The following is a 13,604-nucleotide window of genomic DNA, read 5'->3' on the forward strand; positions in this document are numbered from 1 at the left end:
CTCCAAGAGTGCCTTCCGTCTGAAGAGACCCGTACCCAAAGGACCAGCGAGACCACTAAGTTCGGATGCAAACAGCAAGAGGTTTATTCGAGTGCACAGGTACCCGGGGCGACAAGCTCTATGAGACTCGCGCGCCCTTGGCTTACCCTGAGGGGTTTATATAGAGCTTACAAGCAGAAGCGTGGATACAGAAGCGAGATGCATAGTTACAGGATCCCTATTGGAGGATTTAAATGAGGTGGGGGTTATAGTTCTTTCTGTTCTCGGAAATCAGATAAAGTTGTTGACTTGACCAGTTTCTGTTCCCTTCCTATATTTTTTTTTCGTTCCCCCTTTGACCAGATGTCTGCCTCTGCACATCCTGTTTTTGTAACGACCTTGAGCTAGCCCAACCGCTGAACTTGCAGACTCTGTTGCCCCTCTGACCTCCTTTGACAAACTATTTTTCAAGCCTTGTTTTATCTGGCGCTACTAAGCTAAAGCTATAAGCAGCTGGGTTGGGGGGAACAGCTGGGTTGGGGGGGTCTTTCAGTTTCTTTTTAAAATATTTATTTATTTTTTTTAGTTTTAGGTGGACACAATATCTTTATTTTACATTTATGTGGTGCTGAGGATCAAACCCAGTGCTTCGTGCATGCTAGGCAAGCACTCTACCACTGAGCCACGATCCCAGCCCAACTTTCACATTGTTAAAGAAAAAAATTACCATGACACTTGCTAAAATAGAGCAGAAGACTATTTAGGGTTATCGGGAAGGTAAAAAAGACTATCACAATAAGGGAGAGAGGGAGAAAGGGGAAGAGAGAGAGAGAGAGAGAGGTATCAGGCTGAAATCCTAATACAGCACGGACAAGTGGGGATTTATAGGCAAAATGAGAGGGTCAGTGGATGGAAGCAAAATTACATCAAGGATAGGGGAATTCTAGATAAACTGGTAACAGGATTTTTACAGAAGGTAGTTGAGGGTTGTCAGATATCCAGTGCTCTCTTATCTGTCTTGGCAGGATTCTTGCTAAAACTGGCAAGGTAGGCCCAAGAGGGACTCAGGAATATGACCTCATTTAAAAAAAAAAAAAAAACGGCTCAGAAGAAAGGTTTAAAGTTTGGCTAAGGAGACAGTCTTTTGATTTCCATGTAAAAATGAGCTTATTATTTATATCACAAAAGAAGTGGCAAATGTTCTCATCGTTACAAGAGAAAATCCAGAGAACAGACACATTTACAGATCAGGAAAACAAAAATAAATAAGAAAGTGGGGGCAAAAGTTGCTTTTTTTCCATAAGTGAGGAGTAGGAGATTAATAGAATCTCTACCAGACAGGATGGTCTTTGCATACAGATCAGGTTCCTATACTAAATTGTATAATTAATGCCCATGAAAACAGAATCATATAAAGCAGAATATACTATACACAAGGTCTTCAGGTTTCCCATTAGCCATCACTATTTCTGGAAAGCCTTTCCGGAATCTCCACGTGTGAACGAGTTGCCATTTCTGGGATATCATATTTATCACACTATACTGTTTATATCCCTTCCTCCCTGCCACACGTGCACACGACACCATCAGCTTTTTGAGGCAGACACTGAGCAATTTCAAGTCCCTTACCATTAGAAACCAAAAGAATAACATATTGCATTATCAATGTAGCGTCCATTTTACTATAATACCTAAGGAAACACATTTTTACATTAAAACTGGCGCTGCCTTTTCTTCCACACTCAGACTTTTATTCACTGCTTCTATTTCAAGGCCTGCAGATACCACGGAGATACAAAATGCGCTGCAGCAGTCTGCAATATTAAAGCCTGAGCGAGAAACAATTTTGATACTAAGTGGCCCGACGCCGCAAGAGGTGTCATTGACAACCGGGAAAGGCGCTCAGCCTACCCCCCCACCCCCACCCCCCTCGGGGGATAGTGAGGTCGTTGAATGCACCAGGTCACTGCACCAGAAACAGTCCCTCCGGCCTCTAAGGCAGTCCCTTTGGGCTCTATGCAAGACGAAGGGGTTGAGCTACTGTCTTTACAAATCTGAGAGGTGGGAAATGGAATCCCAATAGCAGACTGCGAGTTGGGAGTTGAGATCCTCCAGCTCACTCCGCGAGGTGTAGGATCCTTCGGTTCTCTCCTCGAGCAAGAAACCCACCCTCGCCGCCCCCGCTGCACTCCGGCAGACGCCTCCAGGCTACGCGCCGCTGGAACCTTGCGCTTCGCCCGGCGGCCCCGCCCCATGACGCGAGGCTCCGCCCCGCAGCGCCCGCTTCCAAGATGGCGGCAGAGATGCCCGCCCGGCTGTCTGGGTGGCGGTGACGAGGTAGACAGAAGACCAGGTATGTGGGCTAGGGAACGTGGAGACAGAGGTCTCGGAGAAAGGTTCGGTCGGAAGGGAGGGTGAAGTTTGGGGTAAGGGATGGAAACAAGCTAGGGACAAGGTTCCAGAGGGAATTGTGGACGGGGACCGGGTGGGCTCATTTTGTACGGTAGGGCAAAAGCAAGAGGAGCTTGGGATGGGGTGGGCGTGCTCGGAAAACACTGGGTTTTAACCCCAGGCAGAAAGCCGGCCACGCCCCTCCAGGTGAGCCCGCCTAGGTACCCCGACAGTCTCTGCTTCAGCCCTCCCTGTCTCCGCACTTCAGCAGTCACCCTGCTCTCCACCTCTGTTGGGGCTGGGGAAAGGCGGAAAAGGTAAAGGATGCCATCCGCGCGGTACACCCCGCCGCGCTCCAGGGATGTTTGCTTGCAGCTCCCAGGTGGTCATTTTCCCTGCACCTGCGGAGCTAGCTCCCTGGCACATGAAAACGGAAGGAACCTATTTCTATCCTCGTCCTGGGCTCTCCCGAGGCCACTCCACAGTCTCCACTGTCTCACCTCTTAAACGGGTTTTTGACAGTTCTGTCATGACGGTCTCGCTTCTTAAATGGGTTTTTGGTATGGGATAAAACAGTGTCTTCATTTATTTCCCTGTCCCCACTCCCCAAACTAGTCCGTGCTGATGTGGTGGGGTAGGGAGTGAAGTACAACTCTGACACTATCACACTGTAATTCCACAGTAGCCTGAGAGAAAGGCCAGAGACCTGGCATTTCCAACCACTTTCCCTCACTTCCCCTGATGGGAAACCTGCTTTACCTGATCTCTGCCCATGCAGGTGGCTGGCTATTCTTGATCACTTCTGTTCCAGTTGGTCCCATATTCGCTGTTGGAGTGCTAGATGGAGTCTTTCTCTGTCCTCTGTGACATTTCCAATTTTAGATAATGCCTCACATCTCTGCCCCCCTGGGACCCCCTGGAGCCCCCATGATCTGGACAAAGACAATTTGAATCTAGGTGAGTCTCTCTGTTGCCCTCTAAAATTGGAAGGGTTCTCTAGAGACTCTTCTGAAGTGGACATGGGACTTGAATGATGTAAACATTCTTGGAGGTGGGAACTGAAAGTAGATGGTAGGAGTGGTTCGAGGGGAGGTGGACAAGAGTGAAACTTGGGCTGGAAGTGACAGGTGGTGGGGGCTGTTGATGGTTACATTCTATTTCTTTTCCTTGTGTGACCATACACTTGTGTGCTCCTTCCTATAACTCTGTTCTCTGCTTTTCTTTTTTGTTCCTGGCATCACCTTCATTCCTCTTCTCTCAATGATCTCCCTGCTGGCTTGCTCTTTTCTAGCCTACTCCCAGAACTCCTCTTTCTTCTTCCCCAGACCTCATCTCAGGATGTTGCGGAGGCTGCTGGAGCGGCCCTGCACACTGGCCCTGCTTGTAGGTTCCCAGCTGGCCGTCATGATGTACTTGTCACTAGGGGGCTTCCGGAGCCTTAGTGCCCTATTTGGCCGGGATCAGGGGCCTACTTTTGACTATTCTCACCCCCGAGATGTCTACAGTAACCTCAGTCATCTGCCTGGGGCCCCTGTAGCTCCAGGGGGTCCTTCAGCTCCTCAAGGCCTACCCTACTGTCCTGAACGGTCTCCTCTCTTAGGTGAGTGCAAAGGGAAGGAGGAGGTGAAGAAAAGGACAGTGTGTGGGGGCAGGGAGCCTTGGGCAGGTATGGAGTGGGACTTAGAACAGATTACTTTGAAGGTGGACTGAGGTTGAGATAGAGTCTAAAGTCAGAGTTTGGACCAGGTTCTTGGATTGGGCCACTGGTTCACTGCCTTCCCATTTATGGGTTCTCCCAGCCTCAGGCTAGATGAAGTTGAGTCCTGGTTTAATTAGTTGGTTAGAAGTTCCTGTTCTCTCTCATCCCCAACTCTAACTTCAAACCCCGTGGGGTAGGAGAAAGTTATAGAGCCCTACAAAGAAGGTAGGCTAGTAAATACCTTCCAGACTTTGTAGAGTTGTCTGATGAGGGGAAATCCAAGGCTTGTGAGATTTCTGAGTGAGCCTGGGGGAGAACTGAGCCCAGAACCAGGTTGCCAGATCCAGAGGTATTCCCAGGCCCTGATGCTCATTTTCTTCTCCCTGCCCCTCTAATTCCTTAATGTGACATTCCCTCCCAACAGTGGGCCCCGTGTCGGTGTCCTTTAGCCCAGTACCATCGATAGCAGAGATTGTGGAGCGGAATCCTCGGGTAGAACCTGGAGGCAGGTACCGCCCAGCAGGGTGTGAGCCCCGCTCCCGGACAGCCATCATCGTGCCCCATCGTGCCCGGGAGCACCACCTACGCCTGCTGCTCTACCACCTGCACCCCTTCCTGCAACGCCAGCAGCTTGCTTATGGAATCTATGTCATCCACCAGGTATCTCCAATCTCTATGTTACTCTTTCTTTCAAGTAAGGAAGCCTTCAGTAAATGCCACTCCACTCTTACCTGGAATAATTTTAAAAGGGCAGTCTGGAATGTGGAGAAGAACCTGACCTTTCTCTTCTAAACTTAGTCCCATACTTCTTATTCTTTTTTAAAATTTTCAATTTTTTTTTCTTTTGGTAGTTGTAGATGGACATAATGTCTTTGTTTATTTTTATGTGATGCTAAGAATCGAACCCGGTGCCTCACCCACGCTAGGCAAGCGCTCTGCCACTGGGCTACAGACCCAGCCCCGCATACTTCTTATTATTCTGATTAGGATACTCCTATTGTCTTGTACCCTCCTATGATTTTTCCTTTGTTGAGTGGCTTCTGCAGATTTGAAATTGGGTAGATCTGAGCTAAAATTCTAGTTCTCCCATTGTTATGTGGGTGACCTTGAGCAAGATTTTTTTTTTTAAGAGAGAGAGAGAATTTTTTTTAATATTTATTTTTCAGTTTTCAGTGGACACAACATCTTTATTTTATTTTTATGTGATGCTAAGGATCGAACCCAGTGCCCCGCGCATGCCAGGCAAGCGTGTTACCGCTTGAGCCACATCCCCAGCCCTGAGCAAGATTCTTAACCCTCTAAAATGTGGAACGGAATCCTTGGGTAGAACCTGGAGGCAAAGAGCAATAGATTACTAATATGCCACCTGTTCCACCTTGCTATTGGTTGTCAGGATGAAATGCTAAACAGCAGCAACTAAATGTCAGGCACATACTGAATGCAAGAAAAAATTGTTGAATTGACTAAATGAAAAAATGAAAAAGATAGTTTGCCTTTCCCTTCTTTCTCCTTGTCTGGTATCTTACTTCAGTTTTCCTTTTTTGCTCAAGCCCGTCTTCTTCATGTTACCTACAGATATAGCCTGGTTCCCTTCCATTATCTTCCAGGCTGGAAATGGAACATTTAACAGGGCAAAACTGCTCAATGTTGGGGTGCGGGAAGCACTGCGTGATGAAGAGTGGGACTGCCTGTTCTTGCATGATGTGGACCTTCTGCCAGAAAATGACCACAATCTCTATGTGTGTGACCCTCGAGGACCCCGCCATGTTGCTGTTGCCATGAACAAGTTTGGATACAGGTAAAGGACATAGAAGAATGCTGGGAAGCAGGAAATCGAACCATCCAAAGAAAAGAGGACAGCTAAGGGAATTGTGGGTAGGGATGTCTTCCCAGAAGACCTGTTGAATGCAAGGATCTTTTTCTCCCTAGCCTCCCGTACCCCCAGTACTTCGGAGGAGTCTCAGCCCTCACTCCTGACCAGTACCTGAAGATGAATGGCTTCCCAAATGAATACTGGGGCTGGGGTGGTGAGGATGACGACATAGCTACCAGGTCAGATTTATGCACCACTTCCCTCTTCACCCCATCCTGTAAGACCACCTGTGAACATAGCCTTTCAACACCAAACTTTAGCTCCCTGGTCCTGCACTAAATCTAATCCTTTCCCTTTGCTTTTTAGTATATCTACATAAGGCTTTGATACTACTGCCCATTCTATCTTTCAGTTTTCTAGATCTGGTTGGTTATATTCCTGAGAGGAGAAAATATCAGTAGGAAATATTATCATGGAATTCCAGAGCTGGAAATGGGCCTAGAGATGGTTTAGTCTTGCCTTATTTATTTACTTATTTATTGATTTTTGGTACCAGAGATGGAACCCAGAAGCACTTAACCACTGACACAAGGCCTTTTTTTTTTTTTTTTTTTAATTGGAGACAGGGTCTCACTTAGTTGTTTAGGGCTTTGCTAAGTTACTGAGTCTGGCTTTGAACTTGTGGTCCTCCTGCCTCAGCCTCCTGAGTTGCTGGGATTACAGATGTGTGCCACAGTGCCTGGCTGGAATCACATCTTTACGTGAATTATTTTTTTTAGTACTGGGGATTGAACTCAGGGGCACTCAACCACTGAGCCACATCCCCAGCCCTATTTTGTATTTTATTTAGAGACAGGGTCTCACTGAGTTGCTTAGCACCTTGCTTCTGCTGAGGCTGGCTGTTTACCTATCAGTAGCTTGTTTTCATTCTGGATCCTCCAAGAACCCCTCACAATCCTCCTGTCTCAGCCTCCCGAGCCGCTGGGATTACAGGCGTGTACCACCATACTCGGCCCTTTATGTGAATTCTGTGTGTAAAGCACCCGACAAATTCTAAATGTCTGTTATTCTTTCAGTTCCTTCACAGGCCATCTTCACCTTTGCTTCTGTGTCAGAACTGGAACTTAAGATCCTGATTACCTGGTTCTGCTTTTTTTTTTTTTTTTTAAAAAAAAAACACATGGCAGCAGAGGGAGAGGAGTTGAGGGTAACTTAGTCACTATTCTAAATAAGAATTGCTGGGCTGGGGATGTAGCTCAGGGGTAGAGCATATGTACCTAGCATGTGCAAGGCCTAGGGTTCTATTCCTAATACCAAAAAAAAAAAAAAAAAGAAAGAAAAAAGGTTTGGGGTCTGCAATGCCCAATCATGTCATCTCAACAAAATGGTTTCTTTCCTTGTCCTTCCCAGACTGCAAAGGCAGCTCCTAGGAGCTACTTAGGAAACAAAGGTATCTTTGCCAATTGTTTAAAGGCCCCAGGATGCCTGGCACTGGGCCCTGAGGATTTGGATACATTTAGCCTTTACATTCTCTTCAAGTATTTCCTTTTTGCTGTTTGATTTTCTCCTACCTTCTCATACTTAGGCACTTTTTATAATCCTTACTGGTAATAATTGTTCCTTGTGTATAGAAACATGCAGTCCCTTCCTTGCTTTGCTTTTCTTGTTTACCTATCAGCAGCTTGTTTTCATTCTGGATCCTCCAAGATTCTCTCACTTTCCCCATAGGGTACGCCTGGCTGGGATGAAGATCTCTCGGCCCCCCACATCTGTGGGACACTATAAGATGGTAAAGCATCGAGGAGATAAGGGCAACGAGGAAAATCCCCACAGGTAGGAAGGGAAAACTACCTGCTAATTGTTACTAAATTCTCAAGGTTACATACTCCTAGCCAGGAAACTCTCAAAGGTCCCTAGATTCCTGGCTGTTCCTTTCTGGGTCTTAGTATCTAACCTCTAACCCTTAGATTTGACCTCCTGGTCCGTACTCAGAACTCCTGGACTCAAGATGGGATGAACTCACTGACATACCGACTGCTGGCTCGAGAACTGGGTCCTCTCTATACCAATGTCACAGCAGACATTGGGACTGACCCTCGGGGTCCCCGGGCTCCTCCTGGTCCCCGCTACCCACCTGGTTCTTCCCAGGCCTTCCGTCAAGAGATGCTGCAGCGCCGGCCCCCAGCTAGGCCTGGCCCTCTGCCTACTGCCAACCACACAGCCCGCCGTGGTCCACACTGACTCCTCCTTGCCCACCTTAATCATGAAACTGAATCAGAAGGGTTGTATTCTCCCTACCCTCAGCTCCTCACTGCTCTTAGAGGGATGTGGGGGAATTGAACTCTAGTGCTATGTTGGGGGGCAGGGGCCTTCCTCACTGCTAGAATGGAGCTGGGCTCCTCTAGACCTGGAGGTCCCTCTTTCTAGGGTCACCTGCCAGGGCTTATGACTGTGAATCCTTGATGTCATACTTTTATGTGACAACTCCTGGGAGTCCCCTGCCTCTGGGGTAGGAGCAGGGCTGGACCCCAAGTCCCTTCCTCTTCCATGGAGACCACTCTCTTCCAAGAGTGATTTGGCTTCTCCTGGGACCTCTGTGAATATTTATTCTATTTATGGTTCCCAGGAAGCTGTTTGGTGAAGGAAGCCCCTCCCTGGGCACTTTCTGCCAGTGCTGGAGTAGCTCCCTTTTCTGGTCCTGGCTCAGGGGGCTGGGATTTTGATATATTTTCTAATAAAGGACTTTGTCTCGCTTCTGCTCCTGCTTTCTGCATCCCAGGCACACTTTACGTCTCCTTGAACCCCCTCTACCCTCAAGACCATAGATGCCAGAATAGCCATACCATGCTAAGATCCAGTGACTTTTATTTTCATGAGTGGGAGCTGAAGATCAGCTGTTAGATTCTGGGCCCAAGACACTGATTGCTGCCTGGCGCCCACTCTCTATACAGTCATTGACAGCAACCCCCTCATAGGAGGCTCCAGCCAGAGTCAAGGGCAACCTTTGAGCAGCCAGGAATTTCATAGCTGACTCTAGAAGGAAAAAATAAAAGGAATTTTGTGGCTACAGGTCCCATTTCCTCAGCCCTCAGCCCAGCTGCTTTCCCAACTTACCCAGTTTTTGCCAGTGGCCTAGTGTATACTGAGGAATGCAGTTCTGGGAAGAGGAAAGGGGATACAGGATAAAGTTTATTATTGATTTTCCAGGCCTTGGTTGACATACAGTAACAAATATACCTTGTATGCAAGGTCTACAACAGGGAACTGATAGGAATTTACCCCAACTCACCTTGTGTAGATGGACCAAACAGTGACTTGGTGGCTCCTTCAGTCCTAATTGTGTGGCAACTGCTTCCTGTGCCTGCTTCTGGAATAGCTCCTGAGATAAAACACAGCCACTAGCCTCCAGTGTCTGTAACCAGGAACCTCCTAACATTACCTGTGAAGGGAATATGGCACTGACCAGCTTGGCCTTGCCTACAATGGAGCATAAAAGAGCCCTTTGGAAAGCCCACTATACAACATGTCCTGCTCTCACAGTCACTCTGAGGCCAGGGGGGCTCCCATCCTGCTCAGGGAAAGCAACTGAGTCATACACGATTCCCAGGACACCTGGGTCTTCTGAGGATGGTACTAAATGTCCAAATCCCTGAAGGGGGAAAAAAAAAAATAAGAAGGAAAAACTCCATCTGAGGCTACACGTCTTTTTCCCCTCCATACTATACCTGGACAGGCAGGCGAGCTCCTCGGTACTGTAGGTTCACCACAGCCACAGACACAGCAGTGATGGTATTAAGGACTTGAGCCAGGGGAGCTGCCTCTGTAGGGAGCAGCTTGCTGAGTGCTGGAGGAGAACAGGCCTGATTCAGGAGACATTCATACTACAATTTTGTCAGCTCTCTTTGAGATTAGACTTCATAGGGATGATCAGCTTAGGGGCATGATGTGGTCCTTCTGGCCCAGGAAGAAACAGTTATTGCTTCATGCTGGTTGGGGAAAGGGAAAGGACTACTCCATTACCTGAAGCTGGAATGGCACTAATAATGTGGTCGGCTTCTAGACTACTATCCCCCAGAGACACCTGAGAAAATGAAAACATTTGAGAGACATAGCAATAATGAGAACTTTAAGGATGAAGTGAGATTTCTACTGTACTCTTCTCAGTTTCCTAGTGGCAGGAAAGACTGGGTGCCAACTCAGGATGAAGACACTGAATGATTGCATCATCTGCATAAAACTCACCTTAGGAAGTGGGCCAGAGGTGTGGCTGCTCTGGAATGTTAGGTGAAGCTGGGTTGTTCCTTCCTCATCTCTGATTCTCTGACCATTTATCTTCCTACTTTTGTTTGGCAATGCTGGGGATCGAACCCAGGGCCTCACCCATGCTAGGTAAGTGCTCTACCACTAAGTTATATTCCCCCTTCTCTGACCACTTATAACTACAACTTCTTCTTCTTCTTTTTTTTTTTACATTTAGCCTTTTTAAAAAAATATTTTTAATAGTTGATAGACCTTTATTTTATTTATGTATTTATACGTGGTGCTGAGAATCGAACCTAGTGCCTCACACATGCCAGGCAAGTGCACTACTGCTGAGCCCCAGCCCCAGCCCCTATAACTCCAACATTCTATCCACAGACTTGCATCAAAGGGGTCTCGGAGGAAGATCCACAAATAAGGCCCCTAGGAACCTGGGCTAGTCCATGAATAAATAACTATTTTCCCCCCCAATTCTGGGGATTGAGCCCAGGGGTGCTCTGCCACTGAGCTATATCCTCAGCCCTTTTTATTTTGAGACAGGGTCTCACTAAGTTGCCCAGGCTGGCTTTGAACTTGTGATCCTCCTGCTTCACTCTCCTAAGTCACTGGGATTACAGGTGTGTGCCACCAGACCTGACTCTAAATAATTTCTAAGGCAAGGAAATGAGTAATTCCAATTCTACCAGACTTGGCCTGGCTGAACTACTTAAAGATAGAAACATTGATACAGGTTTATTACACTGCAGAAAATTACCTACCTTCCAGTGCCCTTCTGCTTGGAGAGAGAGCCCACATACTGGCTGACCTCTGAGAACACTGACTCCCCTACTAGTCAGGTAGGTGTCAAGGGTCTGGGGCAACGTCTCCATCCCTCCACGGAGTGACCATTGGCTCCAGCGCTCAGCCCGGGCCTGGCGAATAAGTGCTGAGTCTGGCTGTGGGCTCTGCCCTGAAGAAAAAGCAGCAGAAAAGAATCACCAAACTAACACCCCTTGCCTGACTCTGGCAGTCCTTAATATCTTCACTCTTTGAACCAATCTGCCCCTCACCTGCTCCCAGCAGGAGCCCCAGTATTACTGAACGATGGGTCTGCTCAGCTTGGAAGAGACTTGGAAAACAGGACCTGATGCTGAGCTCACGGCTATTGCCTGCAAACACTCCACGGCAGATACTGTCCATGGCTAGAGATGCCACCTTAAGAGTAAGACTGAGACTGAGAGGCCAAGGAATAACCTGCAGTGAATAAGCTTCCACTGCCCCTGCTTGGTAGGGAAGGATTTGAGTTTTGGAGATTAGTGGAGTATGACAAGAAGAGGGCATCCCAAATGACACAAAAGAGCCCCTAGGGGTAGGTCTGAGTGGCGGGGGGGGATTCTGAAGCTGGTTTAGGCAGGGAGAGGTTGGAGGCCTCTGAGCAGTGTCACCTCAGGTCCAAGACGGCGCTGGGCAAAACTGTGCACAGTCTCATCAGGTTCTTTGCCCCGGGGCTTGGTCAACTCCCTCAGCCCAGCCCAAAGCAGAGGTTTGGAGAAGGGGGGTGAAGGACGGAGTAGCCCCCTGTGTGGAGGAAGGCATAGTGAAGAGGAAGCCTCCTGTATTATCTTCCAAGATCCAGGGGCTTACTTCCATTCATTTGGCCCTTTTCTGCTGGAAGGGCTGACAGACATGGAGATGAAGAAATGGAAGGGCTGCGAGGAAGGGGCAAAACAAAAGGATGTGCAGTAAAGAGGTGAGGGTGTTACCTGAGGCCAGAAGGCAGGGGGTGCAGGGCACCATCTACATACAGGAACCTGTTCTGGGCAGCTGGGTGGTCTCCCCGGACAGGCAACACTTCTGAGTCCAAGCCAAGCTCAGAAATCTGCTCTCCACATATCCTCAGAAAGAGGAGAAACTAAGCAAAGGGTCTGGCCCACCAAACTCTAACCCCTTAGTAAAACCCCGCCTCTGCAATCTCTCCTTACACATTGCACAAGCCTCTCACCAGGAGCAGAGTGCGGGCTCCCAAAACTCCGGCTGGCCGAATTCCCCGAGGTCCAAGTTCAAAAATCGCACCACCCGGCCCTCTGATTGAACGGATCCAGCCTCCCAAACGCTTGCTACCCTCCACCAAGACTACCTGGCGACAAGAAGAAGCCACTGCAGTACCATCTGGAGCCGCGGGGCGTGGGGGTTGGGCGCATCCCACCGGCTAGGATCCACCCAACTTTTGTTGGAAATTAAAGAGTATTAAATGAGGCTACCTCTGGCACGGATGAAGTACTCACCTTAGGTGGACGTGGGGCTCGGCTCAAATGGTAACTGGCGGCCAAGCCGCTGATGCCTCCGCCCAGCACGACCACAGTCCGGCTCATTGGGAAGCTTGGAGAAAAGGGGCGACACTGACAGACACACTGGGAGGCACCCTGGGCTCCTGAAGCCCGGCTGGTTCCACGTTCCACCCTCGGCCACCCACTGATTTAGAAGAAACTAAGGCAGAGCTCGCGGATGGGTCGGTGGACCAGCGAGGTCTTCGCCCAGGGGCCAGAGTTCATCCACGAGATAGGGACAAGAGAAAATGAGGTAGAAGGAGGCAGAGGTACGGAAACCTCTCCCCGCCGGCGCTCCGCAGTGCGAGATAAGGGCCACGCCCACGCTATCTGCCCTCGCAGGGGTGAGTCGGCAGGCTGGATGCCGGAGTTTTGAGGAGCTCGCTTCCCAAGCCTCTGGAGACACCTAATACTTGAGGTCCGCCAACCCCGCCCCCGACCCCTTTTAGGTCTCACGGACTCTCCGTCCACTCTATTCTGGCGGCATGCGGGGAAGCTTCTCTTCCCGGCTTCTGGATTGGTGGGTCCTGAAAGACCCCGGATCACAATCACCAATGAAAACACTGAGCCGGCAGTGACGTTACAGGCGGAGCGACAGCAGCTGTCAGAGTTGATTCTGTGGATAGAACTAGAGGTTGACCCGTTCAGTGCCAAGTTGAAGGGAGCTGTCGTAGCCGGGCGCTTTCCTCCCTAGGGCTAAGATGGCGAGTGCTGAATCCGGGAAATAGCATTCCACAGCTGAGGCTTCCCTGGCCCAGCTAGAGTGAGAACCCTAGAGGGATTGGCCCCAGGAGCTTTGGTTGTAGAGAGAATAGACGGGGAGACTAGGGGCCAATCCGTGGGGAGGCTGCTCCACAAACAGATCCTTGATGTTAGCAACAGTCCGGGCCTACGGGAGCTAGGGCCGCCCGGCAACGTACCTAGTGTTTGTCAACAGGGGTTCTTGGGTGCCTCACCCTCGAGGGGCAGCCCCCATCTTCGGCAAAACCCGTCTTCCCAGTGTCTGCACCAGTTTCAGACTTCCCCGCAGCTTCACGAACCTCAAGATTTGCCTGCCGCCTTCTCTCAATACAAAACCCTCACTGCTTGGGCACGCATGTCTTGGTCGTGCTCCAATCCCACCCCTCCTCCTTGGCCCCGAGGGCGCCCCACCTGT

The 13,604-nt window shown here is 49.2% G+C and overlaps 2 protein-coding genes across 11 annotated transcripts; one reads left to right on the top strand and one right to left on the bottom strand.

The window, feature by feature from the left end:
- The first annotated feature begins 1,929 nt into the window (after nucleotides 1-1,929).
- B4galt3 (beta-1,4-galactosyltransferase 3) lies at nucleotides 1,930-8,636 on the top strand. Of its 5 annotated transcripts, none has more exons than XM_048810165.1 (8): nucleotides 1,930-2,332; nucleotides 3,253-3,327; nucleotides 3,662-3,970; nucleotides 4,494-4,729; nucleotides 5,677-5,867; nucleotides 5,999-6,121; nucleotides 7,611-7,715; nucleotides 7,875-8,033. In XM_048810165.1, the coding sequence occupies exons 1-8, from the start codon at nucleotides 2,233-2,235 to the stop codon at nucleotides 7,897-7,899; spliced, it is 1,164 nt and encodes a 387-aa protein (XP_048666122.1). In that variant the 5' UTR covers nucleotides 1,930-2,232; the 3' UTR covers nucleotides 7,900-8,033. The 5 variants fall into 5 exon arrangements, with proteins under 5 accessions (XP_048666122.1, XP_015347436.1, XP_048666121.1 ...); XM_015491950.2 differs by having other exon boundaries at nucleotides 1,945-2,332; nucleotides 7,850-8,636; XM_048810164.1 differs by having other exon boundaries at nucleotides 2,201-2,332; nucleotides 3,149-3,327; nucleotides 7,850-8,636.
- Nucleotides 8,637-8,730: 94 nt separating this feature from the next.
- On the bottom strand, nucleotides 8,731-13,228 carry Ppox (protoporphyrinogen oxidase). 6 transcript variants are annotated; one of them, XR_007350102.1, is made up of 12 exons: nucleotides 12,407-13,228; nucleotides 12,104-12,258; nucleotides 11,885-12,016; nucleotides 11,567-11,699; nucleotides 11,192-11,336; nucleotides 10,901-11,091; nucleotides 9,903-9,963; nucleotides 9,608-9,726; nucleotides 9,421-9,531; nucleotides 9,172-9,340; nucleotides 8,997-9,039; nucleotides 8,731-8,915 (listed from the first exon to the last, which is right to left on the bottom strand). XR_007350102.1 is itself a non-coding variant. In XM_048810159.1 (12 exons), exons 1-12 carry the CDS (start codon nucleotides 12,491-12,493, stop codon nucleotides 8,773-8,775), a joined length of 1,446 nt encoding a protein of 481 aa, XP_048666116.1. In that variant the 5' UTR covers nucleotides 12,494-13,221; the 3' UTR covers nucleotides 8,731-8,772. The 6 variants fall into 6 exon arrangements, 5 of the variants coding, with proteins under 5 accessions (XP_048666116.1, XP_048666115.1, XP_015347435.1 ...); XM_048810159.1 differs by having other exon boundaries at nucleotides 9,172-9,321; nucleotides 12,124-12,254; nucleotides 12,407-13,221; XM_048810158.1 differs by having other exon boundaries at nucleotides 9,172-9,321; nucleotides 12,407-13,216.
- Nucleotides 13,229-13,604: the final 376 nt, after the last annotated feature.

Source organism: Marmota marmota, unplaced genomic scaffold (genome assembly GCF_001458135.2).
Source record: "Marmota marmota marmota unplaced genomic scaffold, marMar, whole genome shotgun sequence".
NCBI classification, from domain to species: Eukaryota; Metazoa; Chordata; class Mammalia; order Rodentia; family Sciuridae; genus Marmota; species Marmota marmota.

Excerpts from the sequence above, each read along its gene's own strand:
- B4galt3 (XM_015491950.2), top strand. The coding sequence starts at position 2,233 with ATGACGCGAGGCTCCGCCCCGCAGCGCCCGCTTCCAAGATGGCGGCAG. Across the intron at positions 4,730-5,676 it reads GAATCTATGTCATCCACCAG|GCTGGAAATGGAACATTTAA; the intron begins GTATCTCCAATC and ends ATTATCTTCCAG. Across the intron at positions 7,716-7,849 it reads AACGAGGAAAATCCCCACAG|ATTTGACCTCCTGGTCCGTA; the intron begins GTAGGAAGGGAA and ends TCTAACCCTTAG.
- Ppox (XM_048810158.1), bottom strand. The coding sequence starts at position 12,493 with ATGAGCCGGACTGTGGTCGTGCTGGGCGGAGGCATCAGCGGCTTGGCC. Across the intron at positions 12,259-12,406 it reads GAGCCCCACGTCCACCTAAG|GTAGTCTTGGTGGAGGGTAG; the intron begins GTGAGTACTTCA and ends TCTTGTCGCCAG. Across the intron at positions 8,916-8,996 it reads AGGCCACTGGCAAAAACTGG|AGTCAGCTATGAAATTCCTG; the intron begins GTAAGTTGGGAA and ends TTTTCCTTCTAG.